This window comes from Tachyglossus aculeatus, chromosome 11 (genome assembly GCF_015852505.1).
Source record: "Tachyglossus aculeatus isolate mTacAcu1 chromosome 11, mTacAcu1.pri, whole genome shotgun sequence".
NCBI lineage: Eukaryota > Metazoa > Chordata > Mammalia > Monotremata > Tachyglossidae > Tachyglossus > Tachyglossus aculeatus.
In genome coordinates this window covers 65,895,764-65,917,859 of record NC_052076.1, presented here as the reverse complement: position 1 = coordinate 65,917,859, position 22,096 = coordinate 65,895,764, and the positions used below count along the sequence as shown (strand labels likewise).

General features: G+C 48.4%; 1 protein-coding gene across 1 annotated transcript in view; it reads right to left on the bottom strand.

The window, feature by feature from the left end:
- GPT2 (glutamic--pyruvic transaminase 2) overlaps positions 1 to 22,096 on the bottom strand; it is a 62,084-nt gene that overhangs the window by 17,461 nt on the left and 22,527 nt on the right. Inside the window, exons 2-5 of the mRNA XM_038754706.1 lie at positions 18,722 to 18,811; positions 15,124 to 15,232; positions 11,276 to 11,409; positions 7,247 to 7,490 (exon numbers count right to left, since the gene is read on the bottom strand). Of these exons, the coding sequence (XP_038610634.1) occupies positions 7,247 to 7,490; positions 11,276 to 11,409; positions 15,124 to 15,232; positions 18,722 to 18,811 (577 nt within the window). The remainder of the gene's footprint in view (positions 1 to 7,246; positions 7,491 to 11,275; positions 11,410 to 15,123; positions 15,233 to 18,721; positions 18,812 to 22,096) is intronic.

The following is a 22,096-nucleotide window of genomic DNA, read 5'->3' as shown; positions in this document are numbered from 1 at the left end:
CACATAGTAAGTGCTTAACAAATACCAACATTATTATTATTATTATTTTAATCATTGAGAGCTTTTTGGTTTTCCCTGACAGGGCAGTGGCCGCCCCGGATTGCGGGGCTATTTCTAGAGGGAGGAGCCCTGTGCCTTCTAGGAGCTGAGGAGTCTATAGATGGTGGCCTGAATGAGTGGCAGAGTGTGGACTCGGGACTGGAAGTCAAGGCTCCGGTGACCCCCCCAGTCAACGTTCAGCGGGGAGAAGAAAAACAGCTGTAAACTCTACCACAATCCCCTGAACAGGAACAAGGAACAGGCAGAGTTCACCTCTGAGAACTGCAGTCGGGCAGGTAAAGATAACAGGGGTGACAGATAATCTTAAAGAGATACTGGCAAGCTGAGGAGGGCTTTCCCAAAGCCTTAGTGTCAAACAAAAACCCAGCTGTAGACATGGATTGCAAAACCCAGAGAAGACCAGAGACAAATTTTCATTTATATATATATTCATATTCTCTCTCTCTTTTTCTCTCTTACTAAGCATCAAGCACTGTTCCAAGCACTGGGGTAGGTAACTAGTTAATTGGGTCAGACACAATCCCTGCCCCACATGGGGCTCACAGCCTAAGTAATAATAATAATAATTATTGTTATGGTATTTGTTAAGCACTTACTATGTGCCAGGTACTGTACTCAGCGCTGGGGTGGATACAAGCAAATCGGGTTGGACACAGTCCCCATTAATTAATTAATAATGGCATTTGTTAAGTGCTTACTGTGTGCAAAGCACTGTTCTAAGCGCTGGGGGGGGATACAAGTTGATCAGGTTGTCTCACGGGGGGCTCAAAGTCTTCATCCCCATTTTACAGATAGGGTCACTGAGGCTCAGAGAAGTTAAGTGACTTACCCAAGGTCACACAGCAGACATGTGGCGGAGCCGGGATTCGAACCCATGACCTCCGACTCCAAAGCCTGGGCTCTTTCCACTGAGCCACGCTGCTTCATCTCATGTGGGGCTCACAGTCTCCATCCCCATTTTATAGATAAGGTAACTGAGGTCCAGAGAAGCAAAGTGACTTGCCCAAGGTCACAAAGCAGATGTGAGGTGGAGCCAGAATTAGAACCCATGACCTTCTGACTCGCAGGTCCATCTTCTATCCACTATGCTATGCTGCGTCCCATAGGAGCAGTGTGGCTCAGTAGATAGAGCACGGGCTTTGGAGTCATAGGTCATGGGTTCAAATCCCGGCTTGGCCAACTGTCAGCTATGTGACTTTGGGCAAGTTACTTAACTTCTCTGTGCCTCAGTTACCTCATCGGTAAAATGGGGATTAAGACTGTGAGCTCCCCGAGGGACAACCTGATCACCTTGTAACTTCCCCAGCGCTTAGAACATTGCTTTAGGTCATGGATTCAAATCCCGGCTTGGCCAACTGTCAGCTGTGTGACTTTGGGCAAGTTACTTAACTTCTCTGTGCCTCAGTTACCTCATCGGTAAAATGTGGATTAAGACTGTGAGCCCCGCAAGGGACAACCTGATCACTTTGTCGCTTAGAACAGTGCTTTGCACATAGTAAGCGCTTAACAAATACCATCATTACTATAGGAGGGGGAACGGGGATCCCCATTTTACAGTTGAGGAAACTGGGGCACAGAGAAGTTAAGTGACTTGCCCAAGGTCACAAAGCAAGCAATTGGCAGAGTCAGGATTAGAACTCAGGTCCTTTCGACTCCCAGGCCCAAGCTCTTGCCACTAAGCCATGCTGTTCTCTCTCTCTCTCCCCTGCCATCCCCAATATGGGCCACCCTAATCAAAAAGATTTCAGGCAGTAGTTTCTCTCCGCTTTGAAAGCCGTGGGAAACACGGTCCAAGATTTTACGGTGGGAGGCTGCTTTAAAAAAAGAAAAACTCAGGAAAAGGACTAATTAACAAAAGCTTCTGCTTTGGCAACGCATTCGGTCAACCGCTGATCTGGTTACGGAAATTATCAATTCCTTCCCCGATGTTGCCACCAGAGCCAAAAATTCTCCCAGCTCTCTGGGTTCGGACCCTCGCTCTGAAGCAAGGGAGTTTAAAATTTGTGATTCTGGCAGGAAAGCAGCATGGCCTGGTGGATACAGTCCGGGCGTGGGAGTCAGAAAGAACTGGGTTCTAATCCCGGCTCCACCACGTACCTGCCGTGTGACTTTGGGCAAGTCGATTACCTTTTCTGTGCCTCAGTTCCTTCATCTGTTAAATGGGGACGAAGACCGTGAGCCCCATGTGGGACACGGACTATGTCCGATTTGACTGGCTTGTCTCTCCAGTGTCTGGCACACAGTAAACGCTTATCCAACCCCGTAAACTTTGAGGATTATTCCCGAACCTTGATATCTCCCTCCTATAGCTGAAGGGACCAATCAATCAATCGTATTTATTGAGCGCTTACTGTGTGCAGAGCACTGTACTAAGCGCTTGGGAAGAACAAGTTGGCAACACACAGAGACGGTCCCTACCCAACAGTGGGCTCACGGTCTAGAAGGGGGAGACAGAGAACAAAACATATTGACAAAATAAAATAAATAGAATATATAGACCACCAAGACATTCCCTTCCAAAGCTGTTCCTCTTCCTAACTTCCCCCTCAAAGTTTCAGTGTGGCATTTTGTACAGGTTTCCATTATCTGCACTTTCGATGCTTGTGATTTATTTCTCTTTTTTATGTATCTGTCCTCCTCCACGCAGGTTGTGGGCCCCGTGTAGGACAGGGACTACGTCCAATCTGATTAGCGTGTGTCTACCCCAGGATTAAGCACATAGTAAGCATTTTTAAAATGCCATAACTAACTCATGCACTCCTACCTGCTCCTTATTTTAGGGCCTTTTTGTGGCTTGTTAGCACCCCCATCCAAGGGTGGGCAGGGGAACCATACGGAGATGAAACCCAACCAGTCATTTCTGCTCCCAGCGGGGTTTCTGGAGGAGGATATTGATTTTACTATCAGAGAGGAGGGCTTTTGTTACCTTCAGAATTCCCGTCCTCTTGGAGAATCACGAATTGACTGACTAAACTCGGTCCACAGAGAACGAACACAACTTCCGTTCCCTCTCCCTTGGAGAGTTACATTTTGTGGCACATGTTACAGGGGCCTCCAAGCCATCGATCCGAATCCAACTAACTTTTAGACTGCGAGCCCACTGTTGGGTAGGGACTGTCTCTATATGTTGCCAACTTGTACTTCCCAAGCGCTTAGTACAGTGCTCTGCACACAGTAAGTGCTCAATAAATACGATTGATAACAACTAACCTTCAGGCTGGCCTTTCCCCTCTCCCCCGCACCAGTATTCCTTAATTCTCCGCCCCTCCCACCCCTGGAGCAGCATTAATAATAATAATAATTACGGCATTTATTAAGCGCTTACTATGTGCAATGCACTGTTCTAAGCACTGATCCCGGGACACATGGAGTGTGTTTTAACATACATGAGCACCTAGAACCCAGGGCCCAGGCAGCAAAACACAGCCCTGGGAGAAACCCAGGAGCCAGCTGGGCACCCTTCCCTTCCCAAATGCCTCGTCTGCTGTGTGACCTTCAGCATCTCACTCGACTTCTCTGTGCCTCAGTTACCTCATCTGTAAAATGGGGATGAAGATTGTGAGCTCCATGTGAGACAAGTGTTATGTCCAACCTGTTTAGCCTGTATTCATTCATTCAATCATATTTATTGAGAGCTTACTGTGTGCAGAGCACCGTACTAAGCGCTTGGAAAGTACAATTTAGCAACAAAAGAGAGACAATCCCTGCCTACAACGGGCTCACAGTCTAGAAGCAGCGTGGCTCAGTGGAAAGAGCCCGGGCTTTGGAGTCAGAGGTCATGGGTTCGAATCCCGACTCCACCACATGTCTGCTGTGTGATCTTGGGCAAGTCACTTAACTTCTCTGGGCCTCAGTTACCTCATCTGTAAAATGGGGATGAAGACTGTGAGAGCCCCACATGGGACAACCTGATCACCCTGTATCCTCCCCAGCGCTTAGAACAGTGCTTTGCACATAGTAAGCGCTTAACAAATGCCAATTATTACTATTATTATTATTATAGGATGGGAGGGTCAGACATCAAAACAAGTAAACAGGCATCAACAGCATCAAAGTAAATAAATGGAATTATCGATATATACACATCATTAGTAAGTACCCCACCGCTTCGTACAGCGCCTGGCATAAGTGCTTAAACATCATCAACCCCCTTTCACCCCCACCAAAAAACAACCACAAAAAAAAACCCAGCTCCAGATGTCCCTAGGTCAGGTCAGAGAAGGTCCAGCTTGCAGAGCTATAGAGAATTCTAACCATCTACCTTGACCCAATGGTGAAATAGTGAAAGCAACAATAAGACAATACACACAGTCCCATTTTTACCATTTTTGCTTTCCCACAGGCTTTGCTAGACAGTGGAAAAGATCCCAAACTCTCATTAAGCTGAGAATCATACCCTCAGGGAGGGCTTCCCACCTTGGGGTGCCTGCTGCTGTTCAGTTTGAAGGCTACTGAAAGCTGGATGTGCATGGCATTCTCTCGGCGACACTCTCGCTTACAAATACAGTCTCCCCGTCAGCAGCAGCATCGTTTTCGAACCGAAGAACAGCTCTTCGACATATTCAGGTAACTGCTGTCTGCTGGGCCTGGGTGACTGCTCTGTTCTGAGACCACCATACCTGTTCCCCTCACTGGCTGCCTCGAAATGTGTGCAGTTGGGCCAAGAGGACTGGGTGAGAGTGCCACCACCACTATGGCATAAACAACTCAATTATATGTGTCTCACTGGTGGTGGGGCAAGTTTGTCCCCGCCTAACTACGATGCTCATCCCAACAGCAAGGCGCTAAGGCATTCTCTCGGGCTTATAAATACAGTCTCCCCTTCAGCAGCATCATCTTTGAACTGAAGAACGCCTCTTCAACATAATCAGGTAACTGTTCCTTGCTGGGCTTGTGCGGCTGGCACCCATGACCGAACATAACAGGCATCCCTGGTTCTGAGGGGTTGCGCCTAATGGTTTCAAAAACCACTTTTTCTAAGGCATCAAAGCCCAAATACCTCCCTCTCCCCCCCCCCCCCACCCCCGCCTTTCTCTCCTGGAGCGACGAACAGAACGATTATTAAAGTAATCAGAGAGTGGAAAACCAGCTGCATCAAATTTCCACCATCAGAAATTCAAAAGGCGGCTTTCTGGTGATTGAAGCTGCACCCCGTTCTACCGAGGAACAGATTCCACAATCAAAGAGGAAGCTCTTTTGGCAGTACACTCATTTTGGCGCAACAAAGGAAGAGGGAGAGCAGCCCTTGTTCTGCTGATTTTCAAGCGGAATAAAGTAAACGCAGAGTCAGCAGGCTGGAAATACTCAAAATAGGCAATTGGGAAAAAAAAAAAGTTTTGTGCAAAATCGGTGGGGCATTTTCAACTGCCGGAAAGCTGAATTTCTCAAGTGACGCTTCTCGTTATGGTAAGTGGTCTTAGAGCCCATCCTATGCAGTGTCTCTATCTCACTGCTGACCCCTCACCACATTCTGCCTCGGGCCTGGAACGCCCTCCCTCCTCAGATCCGACAGATAATTACTCTCCCCCAAACCCTTCAAAGTCTTACATCTCCTCCAAGATGCCTTCCCTGACTAAGCCCCCCTTTCCTCCTCTCCCATTCCCTTCTGCATCACCCTGACTTGTTCCCTTTGTTCTTCCTCCCTTCCAACCCCACGGCACTTAGGCGCACATCTGTAATTTCATTTTATATTAATGTGTCTCCCCCATTCTACACTGTAAACTCATTGTGGGCAAGGAATGTCTCTGCTTATTGTTGTGCTGTACTCTCCCAAGCGCTTAGTATACTGCTCTGCGCACGGTAAATGCTCAATAAACACGACCGAATGAATGGAAAACACACATCCCTGCAAGTCCAAATCCCTACATATTCACGTCCAAAAGCACAAGTCCAAGTTCTCACATACACAATCGCAGAGAAGCAGCGTGGCTCAGTGGAAAGAGCCCGGGCTTTGGAGTCAGAAGTCATGGGTTCGAATCCCGGCTCCGCCACATGTCTGCTGTGTGACCTCGGGCAAGTCACTTAACTTCTCGGAGCCTCAGTTACCTCATCTGTAAAATGGGGATGATGACTGTGAGCCCCACGCGGGACAACCTGATCACCTTGTATCCCCCCAGCGCTTAGAACAGTGCTTTGCACATAGTAAGCGCTTAACAAATGCCATCATTATTATTATTATTATTATTATGATTATTATTATACAAGCACATGTATACACACACAAGCACAGGAAAGCTGGCTCAGAAAAACAGCAGGATATAACAGACATAGACAAAGGGGGTATAACAGAGGCAATACATTCTAATTGCTCTGAGGACTGACACTCTCTATTCAAATTTGTCAAATCAATCAATGGTATTTATTGAGGGCCTGAGTGCAGAACACTGTGCTTGGGAAGTACACCCGAAACCCATATTTCAGACCCTCAAAGAACTTACAAACTAATGGAAAGAGAAGAAAAATCAAAATCAGTCTTACATGTCACAATCTGGCATCACTAAATGCCCAGCCTCGAGTTTTCTCATCCTTTAACATGTTCAACCTGTATAATCTTTGACGGCTTCATATCAACTAATTTTGCCTTGCAGATGGTGACGTCTCCCCAGTGCTTAGCACAGTGTGTAGCCCTCAACAGGGGCGCAATAAATACCACAGACTCACTGACTGATTCAAATTTAAAAAACGTACTGGACGGCCCATGGGCCTTGGAGTCGGAAGGACCTGGGTTCTAATCCCTGCTCTGCCACTTGCCTGCTGTATGACTTTGGGCGAGTCACTTCGCTTCTCCGTGCCTCAGTTACCTCACCTGAAAAATGGGGATCGAGCCTACGAGCCACAAGTGGGACACGGACTGTGTCCGACTTGATGAGCCTGCATCTTGATGTACACGGGCCTGGGAGTTGGAAGGTCACGGGTTCTAATCCAGGCTCCGCCACTTGTCTGCTGGTGACCTTGGGCAAGTCCCTTTACTTTTCAGTGCCTTGGTTACCTCATCTGTCAAATGGGGATTGAGACTGGGAGTCCCAAGGAGGGCAGGGACTGTGCCCCACCCGACTTGCTTGTATCCACTCCAGCGCTTAGCACAGCGCCGGGCACACTGTCAGCAAATATAAGAAGAGAGAAGGGGGTAAAGAATTCCTGACCGACTTCAAATAAGGAAACGGGAGGTTATAAGGGGAGCACAGACCTGTGGGATTTCCCGGGTTGATAATGCAAAGGACCTTCGGGTTGCAATATTCCTTGGCTTCGTTCACGGCTCGCCGGAGTTCGTTCACATCCAGGGCCCAACAGTTCTCTTCGTCCAGGTAATAGTTCACCTGGACGGCATCCAGCTCCGAGATGACGGCCGAGTACAGGGGGTACTGGGGGATGGGAATCATCACTCCAGTCCGGGATTTCCCCCCACCCGAGACGAGGATCTTGAGGATGGTCTGCCAAAACAAGAGGGCAATCAGATACCACAGAGAATCCCTTGCCATCCCTTTTTTTATTTTAATGGTACTTGTTAAGTGCTTACTATATGCCAGGCACTGTACTAGGCACTGGGTAGATATAAGATCATCAGGATGAACATAGTCCGTGTCACACATGGGGCTCACAGTCGTCCTCCCAATTTTACAGGTGAGGTAACTGGCACAGGGAAGTTAAGAGACTTGCCCAAGGTCAAACAGCAGACAAGGGTGGAGTCGGGATTAGAATCCAGGTCTTTCTGATTGCCAGGCAAATGCTCTATCCAGTAGGCCAAACTGATTCCTTACCCCTTTTGCTGGGAGATGAACATGACAAATCCCACTGTTGGGTAGGGACTGTCTCTATATGTTGCCAATTTGTACTTCCCAAGCGCTTAGTACAGTGCTCTGCACATAGTAAGCGCTCAATAAATACGATTGATGATGACGATGACAAATAAAACCCAAACCTTGGTCAATCGACAGGTATTCACCCGGCATCTCCTAATAACAACTGCGGCATTTATTAAGTGCTTACTATGTGCCACGGACTGTACTAAATGCTGGGGTAGATACAAGATAATCAGTTCAGACACAGTCCTTGGCCCTCCCACATGGGGCTTAGAGTTAATGGAGGAGGGAGAATGGGTGTTTCGTCCTCATTTTACAGATGAAGTAGCTGAGGCAAAAAGAAGTTAATTGACTTGCCCAAGGTCACACAGCAGACAAACGGCAGAGCCGGGATTAGAACCCACGGTCTCAAACTCTCAGGCTCATGGTCTTTCCACTAGATTATGTTCCTTCTAGGGCTCAATCAGTAACATAAATCACCATCTTTTGTATTCCAAAGCAATACCAATTCCCACATCTGACAGGAATCCAGAGAAACAAGATCCTCTCCTGTCACACACTCCAAAGGGAAAGAGGAGTCTTTTTCCATTTATTCTTTCCTCTTCAGGAACAGAAGAGCAGAGACCAAGTTGACGTCTAATCCCGCCACTGCCTCTTATCTGCTGAGAGACCTTGGGCGATTCCTGTAACTTCTCGGTGCCTCAGTTACCTCACCTGCAAAATGGGGAGTAATACCGTGAGCCCTAGATGGGACAGGGACTGCGTCCAACCTCATTAACGTGAATCGACCCCAAATCTTAGTTCAGTGCCTGACACGTAGTAAGCGTCGCCTGTCCAGATGTTGACCCCTGGCCCACATCTAACCTCTGGCCTGGAATGCCCTCCTTCCTCACATCCACCAAACTATCACACTTCCCCCCCTTCAAAGCCCTACTGAAAGCTCACCTCCTCCAGGAGGCCTTCCCAGACTGGGCCCCCCTTTTCCTCTGCTCCTCCTCCCCATCACCCCGACTCCTTCCCTCTGCTCTACCCCCCTCCCCGCCCCACAGCACTTGTGTATAAATGTACATTTTTGTTATTCTATTTACTTTATTAATGATGCGATATATATCTATAATTCTATTTATTTATATCGATGCTACTGATGCCTGTCTCCTTGTTTTGTTGACTGTCTCCCCCCCTTCTAGACTGCGAGCCCGTTGCTGGGTAGGGATTGTCTCTGTTACCGAATTGTACTTTCCAAGCGCTTAGTACAGTGCTCTGCACACGGTAAGTACTCATTAAATACGATTGAATGAATGAAATATTTAAGAAAACAAAAAAGGAAAGAACTGCAACAAATTCATACCTAAATTCATGTTCCACCAGAGGGCAAACTAGTAAACGCATTATCCAACTGGTAGAGGCAGAGGCAGCCGGGAAAATTTGGATACTGGGCACGTTGATGGGATGCCATCGCCTCCAGCATCGAAGCAAAGGGATAGACGAGTTGACCCCCTGATAAAATCCGAGGGCTGGAAGGCCAAACAGGCAGCGAGGTGTATTGGACAGAGCAATAGCCTAGGATCAATCAATCAATCAATCGTATTTATTGAGCGCTTACTGTGTGCAGAGCACTGTACTAAGCGCTTGGGAAGTACAAGTTGGCAACATATAGAGACGGTCCCTACCCAACAGTGGGCTCACAGTCTCACAGAGTCAGAAGGTCACGGTTTCTAATCCCACTCCACCACGTGCCTGCTGAGTGACCTTGGGCAAATCACTTCACTTCTCTGGACTTCGGTTACCTCATCTAGAAAATGGGGATTGAAACTGTGAGCCCTTTGTGGGACAGGGACTGCGTCCAACCTGATTTGCCTGTATCCACCCCAGCGCTTAGTATAGTGCCTGGAACATAGTAAGCACTTGACAAATACCATTATCGTTATTATAATAATAATAATAACGATAATTATTATTAATCAATAGCAAACTGAAGGACAGTGGGTGGCTTCCAGAGGGAAGTGATCCATTCTTTAGATCCCAAATTCTCCTGCGGGTGCATATTTTGGAAACAAACCCAGGCAAGAAGCTCATATACTGAGGATATCTTTTCACCCCCCTTGTCTCACCTCAGAGGTGATGGCTGGTACTGGAGGAGAAAGTAGTTTGAGCCTCGGGGGCATAGGGTCAAGGCAGTCAGAGTCTTGGGGAAGGGGCACAGGTTGAAATTCTGGGGTCAAGTGGGTGGGTGGGGGGGGGGGGTCACTCTCCCACCCTAAACGCATCTTTGAATTGGCCAGACCTGACCACTTCTGAGACATGGCAGAAGACTTCCACGACTGGATTTGCCAAGCGATAAGTTTAAGAAGGCCAAGTGGTCAGACATGCGAGGGCTGCTGCGAATTGCAGTTCACATCAGAGGGGCTTCTGAGCGTGGGTGAGCCCTTAGAGGCTCCTCAGAGGGCCCATCCCAGCTAGGACCAAGCCAAGCCCTCGTCAAACTCTCGTGTCCAGAAGGTGGCTTTGGCCGGGGCAACCTGGGGAGTCCAGAACGTGGCCCAGTCAGGGGACAGTGTGAGGATCTCAGCATTGGAGGAGGTTGACCAGCTCCCTGGTGGAAGGTTTAAACATGCCCCATTTAGACACTATTTTAGCACAGACCCTGGCTAGATTCCCACCAGCAAAGAGATAATCCACCACACGCCAGCCTGTTCCAGCATATGCCCCGGCTGGAGGGGAGACACGACTAACGCTTTCGCTCCCCAAAATCACCAACGCATGAAGAATAAAGAGAAGCAGCATGGCCTAGTGGATAGAGCAGGGGCCTAGGAGTCGGAAGGACCTGGGTTCTAATCCTGCCTCTGCCATTTGTCTGGGTGACCCTGGGGAAGTCACTTCACTTCTCTGTGCCTCACTGGTAAAACGGGGATTAAGAATGTGAGCTCATAAGGGACAGGAATTGTGTCCAACCTCATTACCTTGTATCTACTCCAGCACTTAGAACGGTGCCTGGCACATAGTAAGCATTTAGCAAATTCCATTAAAAAAAAAAAAGCACAGTGTAGCCTAGCAGAAAGAGCACATGCCTGGGAGTCCGAGGACATGGCTTCTAAGCCTGGCTCCGCCAGTTTTCTGCCGCATGACCCTGGGCAAATCACTTAACTTCTCCGTGCCGGTAAAATGGGGATTAATCAATCAATCAATCGTATTTATTGAGCGCTTACTGTGTGCAGAGCACTGTACTAAGTCCAAGTTGGCAACATATAGAGACAGTCCCTACCCAACAGTGGGCTCACAGTCTAAAAGACTGTGAGCCCTACATGGGACAGAGACTGTGCCCAACTTGATTATCTTGCATCTACCCCAGTGCTTAAAACAGTGCCTGGAACAAATTAAGTGCTACAGCAGATACCACATGAATAAAAAGCACCTACAGCGATGCCGTCGCTAGCTCCAGTGGTCAGGTAAATGTTGTCTGGGTCAGCGGGAACCCCCCCATCTCTCCTCTCGATGTAAGAAGCGACATCTTCGCGGATGCAGTGGACACCCTGGCTTGCGCTGTAAGAACCTGAAAGACAAAACGGGCACCTGGGGGCTCACATCACATGATGAGTGCCGGCAGCTACCCTACTTCTCTTACTGGCAAGGCAGGCAGTTGATCACAGCGATTAATTAAGCCATCATTAGTGGGGAAGTGGAGGCTATTCTTAGCATCTGGCCGATGACCTGATTTTATCACAAAGAACTCCCTATGTGAGATGTTCATAATTATTAGTTGGAGGATCTGTGCAACAACAGGAGGGAGACGAAGAAATCAGAAAGAGCAGGACCAGGGAAGCCTAGGAAGGAGATGTGGGATAGAAACCGTCAGTCGTTTGTGCTTATTGAGCACTTACTGTGTGCAGAGCACTGTACTAAGCACATGGGAGAGTACAATTCAACAATAAATGGACACATTCCCTATTCTACAACGAGCTTACAGTCTGGGGGGGAACGGGGGAGACAGACATTAATATAAATGAATTACAGATATATACATCAGTGCTGTGGGGCTGGGAGGAGGGGATAAATAAAGGGAGCAAGTCAGGGTGACACAGTAGGGAGTTGGGGAAGATAAAAGGAGGGTTTAGGGTGAGAGAGCTGAATGTGGGGAGAAAAAGTCTCGCACCGTAAGCCCACCGCAGAACCATAGAAAAGCACAAATACAAAGAGCTGATTATGGGAGGGTGGGGAGGAACCCCGCTGGTTTCTCCCCCACCCCCTGACTGCATCTCTCCCTAGGTGTTGCAGGTGGAGAGACGGAACACATCATACTGATCACACATTTCCTTAACCAACCGACATATCTGCACGTTACTTAAACAGTAGACAAAATAATCCTGTTAATTTTTAGGAATTGATGTCATTAACTATACTTTTTTAAATGGTGTTTTGTTATGTGTTATGTGCCAAGTGCGTGCTGGGGGTGATACAAGCTAATCAGGTCAGACACAGTTCAAATCCCACATGGGACTAGAGCAATAGTCTGGGAGAAACAGTCATGGGTCCTAAATTCTGGCTGCGTCACTTGTCTGCTCTGTGACCTTGGGCAAGTCCCTTAACTGCTCTAGACCTCAGTTACCTCAGCTGTAAAATGAGGAGACTGGGCGTCCCATGTGGGACAGGGACTGTGTCCAACCTGATTACCTTGTATTCATTCAATCGTATTTATTAAGCACTTACTGTGTGCAGAGCACTGTACTAAACCCTTGAATCTTGTATCTACTTCAGAACTTTGTATAGTGCCTGGCACACAGTAAGCACTTAACAGAAGCAGGCTTAACCGTGTGGACGTCCCCCCCAGGATGGACAACCAGAGGAGGAGACATGGCACATTGAATAAGAGCACCAAACCAGGGGAAGAGGTCAAGCCAAAACAGTAAGAGAGTGAGAGCACTAAACCAAAAAGCTCGCCTCAGCTTGCCACCCGGATCCTGGCTCTGCGACATACTTGCTGTGTGACCTTGGGAAAGTCACTTCACTTCTCTGCGCCTCAATTCCCTCATCTGCAAAATGGGGATTCAATGTTTGTTCTCCCTCCTTGTGGGACTTGAACATGGCTTAGTGGATAAAACATGGTCCTGGGAGTCAAAAGACCCTGAATTCTAATCCCAGTTCTGCCACGTGCCTGCTAGGTGACCTTGGGTACGTCACTTAACTTCTCTGTGCCTCAGTTACCTCATCTGTAAAATGGGGATTAAGAGTATAAACTCCGTGTGGGACAGGGACTGTGTCCAACTTGATTAATTTGCATTTACCCCAGCACTAAGAGCGGTGCTTGGGACATCGTAAGAGTTTAACAAGTACCACAATTATTATTGTTATCTTGCATCTACCCCAGGGCTTAATACAGTGCATGGCACATGGTAAGCACATGGTAAGCACAGTTCTTGTTATTATTAGCTGCGTGGCGTAGTGGTTAGAGCACCTGTCTGGGAGACAGAGGACCTGGGTTCTAATCCTAGCTCCACCACTTGTCTGCAGTGACCTCGGGCAAGTCACTTCCTTCTCTGTCTCAATTACTTCATCTGGAAAATGGGGATTGAGACTGTGATCCCCATGTAGGAAAGAGACCCAATTACCTTGCATCTACCCCAGCACTTAGTACAGTGCTTGGCACACAGTAAATGCTTAACAAGTATCACAGTTAATTATTATTATTATTGTACCCACTGACTTTGATATGCACACACCCTTTGTAACTGCCCATCTGCAATTTCAGGTCTTTGTTCCGCAGGTAAGGGCTCAGTGGCTTCCTGTGTTAGCACTGCAAAGCCCCTAATCTACATTCCAGTTTTACAATCAATCGTATTTCTTGAGCGCTTACTTTGTGCAGAGCACTGTACTAAGCGCTTGGGAAGTACAAGTTGGCAACAATCTCTCTCTCCACTTTTGGGCTTTCACTCGGGCCGGAGTTTACGGGGAAGAGTTCTGTGCTTCCAGAAGAAATTTCTTCAGCCACCAGCTCCCTGTCCAGTCCGCAGGGGTTGGGGGTGGGACTCCACCCAGCATTCAGGGTGGTCTGTGAAGCTCTGGTCAAGTGTTTGCAAGGGTTTTTTGGGGTGTTTGTGTCCGGTATGGGGTCTCCGCAGGGTACCTCTTAAGTCCACCTCACCCCTTCCTGACAAGGCCATAGGCAGTCCCTGTATCCTCAACCTTCGGAGAGACAGCCTACACCCTGCAAGGCTCAGAATGCAAGGAGCTCAGGCAAAGGGCATAAGCAGCGTTATCTTCAAGCTCTCAGGTAACTGAGTCTTCCCAAAACAGAGAAGCAGGGTGGCCTAGTGGATAGAGCACAGGTCTGGGATTCAGAAGGCTCTAATCTCAGCTCCACACTTGTCGGTTGTGCAACCTGGGGCGAGTTACTTCTCTTCTCTGTGCCTCAGTTCCCTCATCTGTAAAATGAAGGTAAAGACACTGTGTGTGTGTGTCTGTATGCATTCTGGTGGCTGGAAATCGTCCGCGATCACAAGACCCCTTCAAAGACCCTGTGAGTCTGATATATAAGCGTTCCCTATGTTGCTGTTGTAATCATATTTATTGAGCGCTTACTGCGTGCAAAGCACTGTACCAAGCGCTTGGGAGAAGGCAATATAACAACCAACCCAATACGGAAGTTTGGATCTCCTCATTCATTCATTCCATCGTATTTATTGAGCGCTTACTGTGTGCAGAGCACTGTACTTGTAGAGAAGCAGCGTGGCTCAGTGGAAAGAGCATGGGCTTTGGAGGCAGAGGTCATGGGTTCGAATCCCTGCTCTGCCACTTGTCTGCTGTGTGACCTTGGGCGAGTCACTTAACTTCTCTGAGCCTCAGTTCCCTCATCTGTAAAATGGGGATTAAGACTGTGAGCCCCCCGTGGGACAACCTGATCACCTTGTTTCCCCCACTGCGCTCTGAACAGTGCTTTGCACATAGTAAGCGCTTAACAAATACCATTATTATTATTATTATTATTACTAAGCGCTTGGGAAGTACAAGTTGGCAACACATAACAGCCGCTCCCTACCCAACAGTGGGCTCACAGTCTGTTTGGAAGCCACTGGCCAATTATTAGCTCCTGGCGTGGGCATTTTGTGACGACAAAAGTGAGGAGATGTGTTTGTGATGGGTGGTTGGAGATATTCAGGACACCATAGCCTGCAGTCTCTCTTCCTCCTAGGGCCGGGGTTGCCCAGGACCCAGCTTGCACCCACAATCGCCAAGTGGCCCCCAATCAGGCCGAGCCGCGCGGGCACCTTACCCAAGCTGTTCCCGCCACAGCCCTGCAAGATCCGCCGGGCTCGATTTTTGGTGTCTTCGGGGAAGTTCGGGCTGTCCAGCAGGTTTGGGTACGTGCAGAGAGCCACCACCTAGATTCCGGAGGGAAGAGACACCTGTGGCTCTGGGCCCAAAGCCACCCTTGCCCATTCTGAGCTCGGTGTCACAAAGCCTCAACTAGTCACTTCGGGGAAGAGAGCGGGCAAAAGGGCAATTGCTGGGCATAGGTTCTGCCCAGTCACCCCTGAGGCAGGGGCTCGGTTGGGTAAAGGACCGAGGGGGTGGACGCTGGGAATGGAAATAAATTCCAGGAGGGATGTTCTCCCACCTGTCCTCTCCACTGCCAGCCTTACATGGCTCACCCCAGCCCCAAGCCACGCCTGCATTCCAACCCGATTTGCTTGTACCCACCCCAGCGCTTAGTACAGTGCACGGCACACAGTAAGCGCTTAATACCACAGTTATTATTATTCTCCTTCCTCCACATGCCCCGCACCATTAGCCAGAAGAGGAAACAGCTCAGGTGAGTAACATTGGCAAAGATCTGCCTGATGCAAAGAAAGCCCAGGCAGCTTTTCGTCTCTGCCCTGTATTCTCCCCTGCTGCCATCATCATCAATCGGATTTATTGAGCGCTTACTGTGTGCAGAGCACTGTACTAAGCGCTTAGCACTGTACTAAGCTGCCAATGTGCAGGTTCAGAGGAGGGTGCTCCAGGAGGGGAGCAAGGGTGAAGCCGTTTACATAATCTCTGAAGTTATTATTTTCAGTCCTACTGGACCCAGAAACGAAGGGCTTCTGACTTTTCCCCACCCCCTACTTTTTTCCCCTCCAGGCAAAGAATCTTGGTTTCTCTAGATAAATCCTTCTGCAGTGATAATAATAATAACGACGATGGTATTTGTTAAGCGCTTACTATGTGCCAAGCACTGTTCTGCCACACCCTGAACTACGGGGAGCTTTGATGGACTGATCTAGCAATCCTGGCTGGGACTCGCTCTTTCCCAGAAAGGGCTTTTTAAAGGGAAACAACATGGCCTAGTGAAAAAAGCATGGGCCTGTGAGCCAAAAGACTGGCTCCTAATCCCACTTCTGCCAAATGCTCGCTGTGTGACCTTGGGCAAGTCACTTAACTTCTTTGTGCCTTGGTTCTCCTGTTTTTCCCTCAGACTGTGAGACCCATGCAGGACAGGAATTGGGTCCAACCTAATTCACTTGTGTGTATCTCAGCGCTTAGAACAGTGTTTGACAGATCATAAGCACACAAATTTTTTAAAAAAACAGGAAAAAAGTGCATTCAGGTGCTCTCGTTTGGCCCAGCCCCTGGGGAGTGGGGTAGTTTCTGGACCACCCAAATAGTGGTGATCCCACGTCATCCCCCCGGCCTGGAATGCCCTCCCTCCCCACAACCACCAAGTTAGCTCTCTTCCTCCCTTCAAGGCCCTACTGAGAGCTCACCTCCTCCAGGAGGTCTTCCCAGACTGAGCCCCCTCCTTCCTCTCCCCCTCCTCCTCCTCTCCATTCCCCCCACCTTACCTCCTTCCCTTCCCCACAGCTCCTGCATATATGTATATATGTTTGTACATATTACTCTATTTTACTTGTACATATCTATTCTATTTATTTTATTTTGTTAATATGTTTTGTTTTGTTCTCTGTCTCCCCCTTCTAGACTGTAAGCCCACTGTTGGGTAGGGACCATCTTTATGTGTTGCCAACTTGTACTTCCCAAGCACTTAGTACAGTGCTCTGCACACAGTAAGCGCTCAATAAATACAATTAATTGATTGATTAAGTGCTGAGAACCCACAGACCCTTTGAACCCCATCCTGCTCCTCTCCCTCCAACCCAGCCTTCCATTCCTGCCCTGCTCTTTTTCCCCTGAGTATCTAGACTCTCCCCTTCTTCCACCCAGCCAATCTCTCCCTCAGAATCCACCCCTCTCCTCTGTTTCTTTTTTCAGTATTTTTTAAGGGCTTACTACGTGCCAGGCACTGTATCAAATGCTGGAGTAGATACGTTGTCAGGTTGAATGCAGTCCACAGCCCACATGGGGCTCACAGGCTTAATCCTCATTTTGCAGATGAGGGAACTGAGGCACAGAGAAGTCAAGTGACTTGCCCAAGGTCACACAGCAGACAAGGGGCAGAGCCGGGATTAGAACCCAGGTCCTCTGACTTGCAGGCCCACCAGACACCGCTGCCTGCTCATCTGATGCCTCTTCTGATCTTTTCTATCTTAGTCTCCTTTGCGCTTTAAAATTTCCAAGTCTCCTTGGTTGTTTATCTTTTCTTCTATTTTCTCCAAACTAACCCACCTGTCCAATCTTATTCTGGTTCTACTCCCTTGCCTCACTCCCACCTGTCATATTCCTTTTCTGCCTTTCATTCTGATCTTTTCCCTTCCCATCCTTTTTCTTCCTTCCTTATTCCCCAAGCCTCTACCTTCCCCTACTCCATTGCCCCAGAGAAATGGCATCCCTGCTCTGCTCTGTGTATTATCTGGGTATTACGGCAACTTGAAAAACAGGCATGTGCTCCCTTGCTCCCCTCATGAGCTGTTTTGCTGGGACTCCTCCACAGGTAGAAATACCGTCAGTCTTGGTTCCTCAGGACCAAGGGCATGGTCTGACACCCCGGGGTCCAGCGTCAGAATCTGCCGCTCCCCTACTCGTCCAGGGTGAATGTCAACTTATGTCAGGTGAGTCAAAAATTTCAGGATGGCTATTTTCATTCATTATATCCCCAATGTTCCCCATGGAGGATTACAGGCTGCTTATGGTGAAATAAACATGTGGAGGATTGCTAGATCCTTGGTATTTGCTTACAAGAGAAATAATTAGGACAGTTTTTACTGCTCTTGGCCCGGACACATTCCACTGGTTGCAATGACTGTGATTCACTACCTTGACTTATCTCTGGGTTGCTAACAATATTTACCTCAGTAACTTTCACATCCTGCTGTTGTGGGGTGCACAAGCAGAATGTGAGGAAAACCCCATGTAGAAATCCCTCCATTCATGACAACTGTACAAAAGTCATTCTTATAGTGCCATCTCCCTGCCGTTTCTCCTCCATTTCAAACTTTCACAGTACTTTTCCGATCTGTTCGCCAGCTCTCACTGGACAATCTTACTGCTGCAGGCCCCATCTCGCTACCCTTTGGCCACCAGCTTCCCCTGCGGTCTTCACTGTCCCCACTTTCACCACTAGCCCCCTCTCTGCTTTTCCCTCCGCAGCAGCTGGGCTCGGTCCAGGCCTTATCGCCACTGAAAATTCACCTGCAGTTTCTGGGGAAGTCTTCCACTCCGAAATCCATCAGAAAAAAAAAAATATCCGTTCTGTTATAAACATAATAAAGTTTTAGAAAGTTTCTGTTCAAGTAGAGCAAACAGGTAGAGCTAACGAGGGGAAGTGGTGTGGGGAGAAGCCCACTGCTCACTGAGGTGGGAGCCTGCTGTAAGAGATGGCAAGAGGAGTTTAAAGCAGAAGATAAAGGTCCTCCTGAGGTTTTAGCAGGCCAACTCTTCCCTCCCCACAGACCTTTCTGTCCGACAGAAACATCCCATCCCTGAACCCTTACCTGACGGAGGAAGGTGATTGGCTGTTGTCCCATGGCGTGTGCATCCCCGATGTTGGCTTTGATGACTTCCGTGAAAGGCTTTTTAATGCCCTGAGGAGAGAGGACACAAATGGGGGTGGTGGTTATATATGAACTGCTAAGTGCCCTAGTTTAAGACAAGCAGGCTAAATGATCTGGTTCAGCAGAGACCAGTCCCTAGAAGAGCTTTCTCTCAAACAGAACATAATGACCTCAAATGGTATTCAATGACTTCGTAGAGAGATCGGAAGCACCCAGAAGAATTCATTTTTAAAGTTCAAAAGAGCTTTCATTCCTCTCCAGCTTGCTATTTTTGCTCCATAAACCTTCTGCAAAGGACAATATGGGGGCAGCCAGGTGACTAAGAAGCCAAGAACAAAGCTGTGCCCATGAACTGTTCACCTCAATAAAAAGGAAGTAAGGAGGAAAGGAAGAAGAACTATGGACTTCCTATAACGCTCAACCTACAGAGTTTGGGGAAAAGTCACGCTTGGGCAATATTCACTTCAGCCAAGTTCCCTGTTCACATTTTACCTCTTAGGACTGAACAGCTGGGAAATCTCAGCCAGTCTTCTTTTCTAAGAGGGTAACTACTCTAACAGCAGAGTATACACAGAGTACTACCAGAAATCTGAGCTTCTCCTTCCAAAGCCAAAGAAAAACAGTGCACGCTGATTGTAAGTTAAAAAAAAATTGGGATGAAAAGGCCTACTAAGAGGCTAAATCTAGAATATTACTATTATTATTATGGTATTTTGTTAAGCACTTACTATGTGTCAAGCACTGTTCTAAGCTCTGTAGTAGATACAAATTAATCAGGTCGGACACAGTCCCTGTCCCAAGTGGGGTTCACATAAATAGCTCGCCGAAATCAAAGGGAGGGAAACAAGGTCACAGTTTAACACTGAGCAGCAAGATCAAGTATGTTCTTCCTGAGGAACCACTAGCTGAGGAGAAGTTCTGCCGACATTCGCCACGTACTCATTCAAGCGTATTTATTGAGTGCTTACTTTGTGCACAGAACCGTACTAAGCGCTTAGGAGAGCACACGGTAGGGTCAGCATGACTCAGAGGAGGTTCAGCGGTTGTTGGCGGGAGCGGGGCGCATTAGGCCCAGACGATGAAACCCTCAGAAGGCCGAGGAAGGGAACTAAATTGCCGGTGAAATTTTTCAAGTTGATCATCAGCTGCCATCCTGCAGGGAGGGCTACGTTGCTCAAATAAAGGCGCTTCTGGCTCTCCAGTTCAATGTTTCTCAGGGAGCCGTTTCTGGGAACGTTTCTTAGCTCCCCGCCCGAGTGAAAGGGTACTCTAAACCACAGTAGGATTGAGCAGACCACATTTGGCCGCTGTGTCTCTCTCCAACCGGGGCCCTGCTCTCAGGAGCTACTCATAAGAGGGACCACCAACTTAGGAGTACCTGAGCAGTGAACCCCCACCCAAAAACATGGTCCCCTGAGCAGCATATCTGAGGAAGCAGCAGGGGAGTGATGGGTGCAAAGTTACCTTTCTGCCATGAGAATCCTACTCAGGGTCTCCTCAGCCCAAGCCAGGGGAACGTGTCTAGAGACACACACCAGACCAGAAGTGGGGAGTTTCCAACAGGGCAGAGGGCCAATTGGGAAAGGGACACCACGCTCCTCTGCTCCGTGTTTCTCGCTGCTCACAGCAGAGAGGGGCCTTTTTCACTCCTGATTCCCTTGACTCTTTCCAGCACCCGTAAAATCTCCCAGAACAGTCGACTACATTTCAGGCCCAAGGCAGATCCCAGAATCCTGGAGTTGGACAGGATCTCAAGAGTCCAGACCCCTGCTTTCAATCAGATATTTGCCTAAACTATCATGACTGACAAGCGCCCATTCTCTTCTTAAATATCTCCTCCACCACCACCACCACCACCCAGGAGCCTGGCACAATATTTAACGCCCCCCTGCCGGGGCAGAAGTTCTTCCCATTTCTAATTAACTCTTGCTGCCATTAAAGCTCATTAGATTGTAATCTCCTTGTGAGTAGGGAACACGTCTGTTACCTCTGCTGCACTTCCCCCAGTGCTTAGTGCTTAGTAGGCACTCAATATTTTTATTTTATTATATATCATATAGTACCAATAATGATGATAAAACCCCTTCCATCACTCAATTTTTGGCTAACTGGGTGACCTGAAAGTACCCGTTCCTTGGTTCTTCAGGTGCCAGGCCGGCCCATCCATAGGTGCTCAAGAGAAGAGGGGCACAGCGTAACTTCGTGGATAGAGCACAGCATGGAAGTCGGAGGTCCTGAAATCTAATCCTAGCTCTGCCATTTGTTTTCTGTGTGACCTTGGACAAATCACTTAGCTTCTCTTTGTCTCAGTTTCCTCAACTGCAAAATGGAGAAAACGATATCTGAGAAAACAGGTACCTGTTTTCTCTCCTACTTAGACTGTGACCCCATGTGGGACAGGGACTGCATCTGGCCTGATTAACTTGTAACTTGCACAGAACTGTACTAAGCGCTTAGGAGAGCACAAGGTAGGGTCAGTATGACTCAGAGGAGGTTCAGCGGTTGTTGGCGGGAGCGGGGCGCATTAGGTCCAGACGATGAAACCCTGAGAAGGCCGAGGAAGGGAACTAAATTGCCGGTGAAATTTTTCAAGTTGATCATCAGCTGCCATCCTGCAGGGAGGGCTACGTTGCTCAAATAAAGGCGCTTCCGGCTCTCCAGTTCAATGTTTCTCAGGGAGCCGTTTCTGGGAACGTTTCTTAGCTCCCCGCCCGAGTGAAAGGGTACTCTAAACCACAGTAGGATTGAGCAGACCACATTTGGCTGCTGTGTCTCTCTCCAACCGGGGCCCTGCTCTCAGGAGCTACACATAAGAGGGACCACCAACTTAGGAGTACCTGAGCAGTGAACCCCCACCCAAAAACATGGTCCCCTGAGCAGCATATCTGAGGAAGCAGCAGGGGAGTGATGGGTGCAAAGTTACCTTTCTGCCATGAGAATCCTACTCAGGGTCTCCTCAGCCCAAGCCAGGGGAACGTGTCTAGAGACACACACCAGACCAGAAGTGGGGAGTTTCCAACAGGGCAGAGGGCCAATTGGGAAAGGGACACCACGCTCCTCTGCTCCGTGTTTCTCGCTGCTCACAGCAGAGAGGGGCCTTTTTCACTCCTGATTCCCTTGACTCTTTCCAGCACCCGTAAAATCTCCCAGAACAGTCGACTACATTTCAGGCCCAAGGCAGATCCCAGAATCCTGGAGTTGGACAGGATCTCAAGAGTCCAGACCCCTGCTTTCAATCAGATATTTGCCTAAACTATCATGACTGACAAGCGCCTGTTCTCTTCTTAAATATCTCCACCACCACCACCCAGGAGC